This window comes from Mandrillus leucophaeus, unplaced genomic scaffold, assembly GCF_000951045.1.
Source record: "Mandrillus leucophaeus isolate KB7577 unplaced genomic scaffold, Mleu.le_1.0 Scaffold455, whole genome shotgun sequence".
NCBI lineage: Eukaryota > Metazoa > Chordata > Mammalia > Primates > Cercopithecidae > Mandrillus > Mandrillus leucophaeus.
The window spans coordinates 1,606,183-1,612,988 of NW_012104865.1; the positions used below are offsets into that span (position 1 = coordinate 1,606,183).

At 31.1% G+C, this 6,806-nt stretch overlaps 1 protein-coding gene across 4 annotated transcripts in view; it reads right to left on the minus strand.

Annotated features, from left to right (window-relative positions):
- Positions 1 to 6,806, minus strand: part of PPFIA2 (protein tyrosine phosphatase, receptor type, f polypeptide (PTPRF), interacting protein (liprin), alpha 2) — a 542,959-nt gene that overhangs the window by 114,428 nt on the left and 421,725 nt on the right. For 2 of the 4 annotated variants that reach the window (XM_011994387.1, XM_011994388.1), the window contains exons 15-17: positions 3,036 to 3,119; positions 2,649 to 2,780; positions 1,027 to 1,089 (exon numbers count right to left, since the gene is read on the minus strand). In XM_011994387.1, coding sequence (XP_011849777.1) covers positions 1,027 to 1,089; positions 2,649 to 2,780; positions 3,036 to 3,119 — 279 coding nt within the window. Of the gene's footprint in view, positions 1 to 1,026; positions 1,090 to 2,017; positions 2,082 to 2,648; positions 2,781 to 3,035; positions 3,120 to 3,214; positions 3,340 to 6,806 lie in introns of those variants that run through there. The other 2 variants (XM_011994390.1, XM_011994389.1) reach the window with 2 other exon arrangements.

Consider the following 6,806-nt stretch of genomic DNA (forward strand, 5'->3'; position numbering starts at 1 on the left):
TCCCCCTCTCCCTTCTTTTCTTCATTCCCCTTTTCCTTTCCTTCTCTCTCTCCATTTCTTCTATCTTTTCTCAACACACAATTACAGATCACTTCTTAAGTTAGCAATCCTATCTTCTTTAACAAAATAAGATAAAATTGCTAACAATAACTTTACAGGCTAATAAGAAAAATACATATTAGCAACTACCATTAAAATTTCACAATCTGCCCTTAGTTTCCTCTTCTACCACATACCCTACAACAGTAATAATTGATTTCAGACAAATAGTTGTGCCTATTATTTAAAATGTCACACTCATTACCCATCCCCTCCCCCTACCAAGCACCTGTGATCATGCCACATGCATTATGTTTGAAAGCCTTGCATCAGAGTCCTACTTTCCCTTAAATCTTAAGTCAAGTCCCTCCTTCCTGAAGTCTTCTTCAGAGCAGCATTATATTATGGTCTTTCCTACCTGTAGCTCTTACTGTCTACTTCACTAATTTGGCACTTGGCATCTGCTACTCTGCATCTCCACTGGTTTGTAAAGGCTGTGTTCTCTCTCCTCAATTAGAACTTTTTAGCTACTTTGGAACTAGGATTATGTTCAGACATATATAACTTAGCATAATTCTTATATATAATAGTATTTAATATATTTCTGCTGAAAGACTATCTAAAACTAGGCATAAATTAGTGCATATATTTTAATTCTATTTATATAAGGCATAAAGCAAGATAAAACCATTTTTTAATGTTATAAGTCAAGATAGTGATTATCCTTTAATGGAAGAGTATGAGTATAGACTAATCTGGGGGGAGTTTCTGGAATGCAAATTTTTGGTGAATTTGGGTTGCAAAGATTCATCAAGCTCTCCCTCTCTATGTACATTCTTCTGCAGGTATAATAAAAATGTTAAAATTGTTTTACAAAGATAGCATACTAAAATTATTTTTTCAAATTTATTTTACAACAAAACATTCATCAGTGGAATAGAAAATAAAAATAGAAAAATGGGCCAAAAATGTAAGTTTCCATTATACCTTATCATGTAAAGATTCTTCAAGATTCTTTCTGAAAGTTTCTGATTCTTGAATTAAAACATTCTAAAAAAAGAAAATAGCAGAAATAATTAATAAATTAAACATAAAATACTTAAATATATATTGATTAATATTCTATCACTCAAGAATCCTCTTAGATTTGCTCCTTAGTACAGGTATTTCATGGAAATTACACTTTGATGAAATTTTCAAACATGAGACCTTCACATTTAAAAAAATATGTAATTTAAATGGAAAATGTTATTTTGTAACACTTGAATGAACAAATGAAATAAATGTTGTTTTTTAAGCTATTTCTGTTTGTCTTTTCTCAGACCACATTTTAAATTGGAAACTATTGGTTATTCTTCAAATAAGAAAAAGTGAGCAACAAGCTAAATCTTAGAGGTGTTATAAAGAATTCAGAAGAACTCACTTCTATTATCTGAAGAAAGAAGAAATCAGGAAATCATATTCTTAAAAATTTAACTTTCTGGACATCTACTGCAATGTGGAATTAACAATTCATAATGATACTTAAATTATTAGAGAAATAACAAATTCTAGCTACTCATAAACCTAATATTACATGTCACAAAGTCATGTGGAAATATGTTGGCATCATCGATACTTAAAATAAACCTTGCCAGAAAATTATTTTTGTTGTTAAAAAGTATTTATTTTTCTACAAAACACACAAATACTATAAGGCATTATTTAAAATAATGTATTCTTTTAATATTTATAGAGTAAAATTAAACTAAGAGTGTAGTAATTCCACAGTGGCCACGTATTTGAAGTTGTATGAGAGGAAGTCATGTCTTATAACTTTCTAATGGGTGAATTAATCAAACTACTTTAACTTTTCATCAAAACATTTTCCCTATTTTGGTTTATTTTATGCACTAATGGAAAATGTCTAGCTAAAATAGTGATTGGCATTTAATCTAAATTTCCAAAATGATATGATCATCTGGGTTTTATACCCTACCTTAATTTATGCTCTGGAATTGGTAACCAGCTCTCATAACTCTTGCTGGTCTGGTAGCTGCCAACTATCAATGAGACACATGTAACTGTAAATCACATTGCAGACTGTAGAGAAGCACTATTTCTGAAATAATGCAGCTGAAAATACTGGGTTCCTAAACCCTCTACTGGGATTGATACTGGTTCTTCTGATTATATAAACTCACTTACATTTTGACTTTTAGACTGGTGTGTAGATATCAGTCACTTGACACATGAATATTTCAAATCACCTCCCCCCACCAAAAAGTATCGACTTGTGTCTCATCACTTTTTTATTTTGCATACCAGGTAGAGGATGAATAAAATATTTTCATCATAAAAGCACAGCATATTTTATTACATTTGCCTCATATGAACATGCCAATATAAAATATTTATATCTCATGCAATTTTTATATTCATCCCAAATTTGATCTTATACTTTTTAAAATAAAAAATATGCATTTCTTTCTAAGAATATATCAGGCATTTTAAAAAACTAAGTAAATGGATCATCTGACTATTACAATAATTGCAGCTGTATATAAAACAAACATGATCATAAGAGCATTGCAAAATATTCATGTGATTTTACCCTTCTTTCATTTTACCTTTTCTTCTAGAGCAGCCATTCTTTCCTTTAAGTGTAGTTGTAGGCGTTCATTGGATTCAGTCAGAAGTCTATCAACAGTATCCGATAATCTCTTGTTATGCTCCTCATTCATTTTCTCTCTTTGCCTAGCCTTACATTTTTAAAAATGACATAAAAATCCATTCAAAAATTGTTTGAGATTATTTTTATAGCATTGCTAGTTTTAAATTGAATTTAATTTTAGATCTGTTTTGGTTAAAGTGGTGGAAACTTTTTCTTCAAAGTCTACAGGTCATATCTGTAGGTTTTAAATACAACCCATATTCAATTAAAGGCTTTCTTCTTATATGCAGAATATGAATTCATAAACCGATGATTGGGGGGTAATAGTTCTTAATATACATACTCTTTGAAGTTCTTGATTTTTCTCTTCAAGTTGGCCCTCTAGATGTCTCATACGTTCTTCAATATTTCCATGTCTCTCTTCAGCCTGTTAAGAAATATGAAGAATGCACCTGAAATGTAAGATTTGGTTAACACTTTTCCTCTAAATAAATTGAAATAAAATGTAAAGCAAGCTACTACCAACTGCAAACATAGTTTTTAAAAAATAAACTTTCTTCAAACAGGCAGCTGAACAGCATTGCTTGAAATGTGTCAGCTACAAAGGCCTGTTACATCCAAGCATCAGCAAAACATTGGAGTTATTTATGAGCAATGAAATCAGCCAAATGTAACATGCAGACTGTGCATGGTTTGAACACAAACCTGCCATTGTCCAATCTTAAGCTCCTGAAGCACTGAACTGCACAGATGGTTGATTATCAATAAATAAAAGTAACATAATTTTTATAAATGAAAAGAAAAACTTAGATGGATTCTATTTAGCAATAGAAAGTAAAGTCCAGTAGGACTACCTTCCTACGTATGGAGATCATTTCTTGTAGTTTAGCTTCCATAACATATTGATAATCATCAGATGAGGTAGAAGAGGTTGGATCAGACTAACGAGTCAAGGAAAAGGAGAGGGACAAAATTGAAAAATCAGAACTAAAGACACTGACACTGAACAGAACATAGCACAGAATGCTTAAAAGAAAAGTGTGACAGCAAATTTAATACTTTAATAGACAGAATTTTATGTGGAAAGAACTACATTGATATTTGGTGAACACGATGCAGTTGATGGTTTTAAATAAAAAATAATATACTAAAATAAAAAGCTATCAACCTAAGATATGAAAGGTTAGTGATGGCTGGCAATGAAAGACTACTACAGAATGAATCAAGCAACTCTGAAAGAGTTATATAATAATTGGAATTATGGGAAACCAAACACCAGAATATGTCTCTGATAGACTGTTAGAAGTTTATATTTGGGTTTCTTTGTCTATATTACTTGAAAATGATGGAAACAGTAGTATCACAATGTTGAGGAATATGCTAGACAATGACTCAGGTGTAATTAATTTGGAACAAAATTTATTCTAAACCTTGCTCTGTAGAAATAAGATAAAAAACTAACCCGGGGGTTATTGTGAGTAGTCCCCAGTTCAAGCAAGATTGAGCTTCCTCAGCAACAGGAAAACTTACGAAATGATTTCTGTTCTCTGAATGCACACTATGGTCATTGGTCTAGAATCGGCCTACTCTCAGATACTTGATCTCAGATATTGGTCTAATGGTCTACTCTCAGATATTGATCTAGAATTTAATGGCCTACTCTCAGATAGGTTTAATTAGAAATTTTAAAAGAAAATGATTGAAAGTCCTCGAATTATCCAGTGATAATAATGCTGTGAGAACAAGAAATCTTGTTTGTGACTCTCTTAAATGACACCGGGGCCAATTCCAAACTGTTTCTCCACTGATTTGTTGCTGTGGAAACAAAATAGTGCCTCAAGTGAACAGGCGGCACAGTTTCCTTGTAAGCTCGTGTTTGCCCAGTGCCAAGGTTAGATACATGTCTTGGAAGTGACTGTCAGGTTACCACAGGTGCAGAGTGTTCAACACATGTGACATTGTTTAAAACAAAATTGTTAGTATGTTATGCAAGGATTACATATGAAGTTACATCAACATTTTAATCATTGCAAGTTAAATAATTATTACATCTAAAGGACTCTATGTCAGGACCACAAAATTTAACTCCAGAGCATATTCTATCACATTTTATAAGTTCGTTCTAAAACAGTGAAACTCACTTTATGCCAATATAGAACTATATATAAATATGTCATGCAGTAACTGAAAAGAAATAGTAACCTATTCATTTGATTCAGATGCATATGTACTATTTTATGCAATAAATTCAAATTTAACCTATGAAAGCAAACATTTAACATTTCAATTCTGGTGTGCTTATGCAAACTATGATTCAACATTTACATTTTGTGAGGTTTTCCTTCCGATATTCTTATTTTATAAATGTGGAAGATAATAAAGACATAACAAATAACCAATTTATTTCTTCCAGGTCATCCTCAAATTTCCAATTTAGAAGCTACACAGAGTTACCTTGGTCCCCAAATGCCATAACTTTTTTATAATATTATTTAAAATTTAGAGTTAGATTAAGAATACAGTAAGTGGATAAAAATGTTGTTGAAATTATATAATCTAAATTCATAAAGGTATCTGTGATCTTTCAAAATTACATTTTAACATGCAGTTATTGGTGTTTAAATTAATTAGATGACTCAAGACACCTGAGACATGAATATTTCAACTGCCAAAACTGTGTCTTCAAAAATGCAAGTTTTTAGAGGTCTTTAAAACTTCTAGTTCTTTCTGTTTACTTATTAAAAACACATAAAACTTAAAAAAAAAAACACACACACACACACAAAACACCAAAATTTTGAAAATTCACTTCAGAGATAAAATAAGAATTTGGTCCTGTTTAAATTACTGTTACTGCTGATACATTTTATTGGTACTAGAAATAAATAAAATACCTCATTCAAGATGAATTATGTCCTTGCTAAAGGAATATGCATTTTAATTAAAAAGTAGATATAATAAATCATAAGACTGGGAGCCAAAAGTAATCTTTATTGGTTAATTGTGTATAAACTCACCAAAGCAAAAGTTTTAGTTGTATCCATAGCCATTAATCAACAATTCTGACTTTCTAAAGCCATAAATAAGCTTCGCCTATACACACGTGCGTGTGCAAACACACACATACATCAGAAGGAGAAAAATAGTTTATCAAAGAATGCGTTCAGACATCCCTTCTAAATAATATATACTGGGACCAATTTTCAACCAACAGTGCTGATTTTCAGTCTATGTGAAAACTACAGTTTCAGCAATTGTTGTAAATACGAAGATCACACAGAAACAGTCTGCTATTTTTTATACTCCTTGGTGAAAAACTGTTTATCTTGGTTTCACTCCTTAATATGATATAGGAAAATTTAAAATATACTAAAGTTTCAGGATGAACTACAGGCAGAAATGGTTTTGAGAAGAACATGAACAAACTCAGAAAGGGAGAAGAAATTAAATTTAAAGAGAAAGACCTAGAAAAAAGAAGAAAAGTGATAGTAAAGTAGAAAAAAAGTATATTGGTAAAATAAAATGTCTGAGGGGTTATTAAGAATATCATTCAAAATATAGGAGGAGGAACCCATGTTTAAGCTAAGAAGAAATATTTTTACTTTAGTGAGCAGTCAAAAGGTTAACAAAAGAGGAAGACTATGATGATCCATAATAGGGAAATATCTGAAACAAATTGAAACAGAAAAAACAACAGGTATAAAGATAGACCCTAAAGGTCTTGAGAACAGAGTACAAGAAAAAGTACAAGGCTGTTGAAACCAAAAAACTTGGTAGAAGAAATGAAAGGGTGATCCTCAAATGTTAAAAAAAATACAGGCAAAAGGAATGTGTTCAGGATAAAATCTCAGTACCTAAGGAGCTTTCATAATGAATAAAATACGGTAATAATATAAAAAGTGTATATTTGAAATATGTTGTTGACATAGCACTAGTCAGAAAAGAAAGTGATAAAAAGGAGAGTGAATTAGAGCGTTTGAAGACTTTTTGGAAGAATTCCAATTTTCTGAAAAATGAAATCAAAGAGGTTCAGAGACAGTGGAATTTTGGTAGTATATTAGGGAGGAGAAAGCCGAGGGGAGCTATTTTTTGTGCCCAAGGTAATATTTTATAT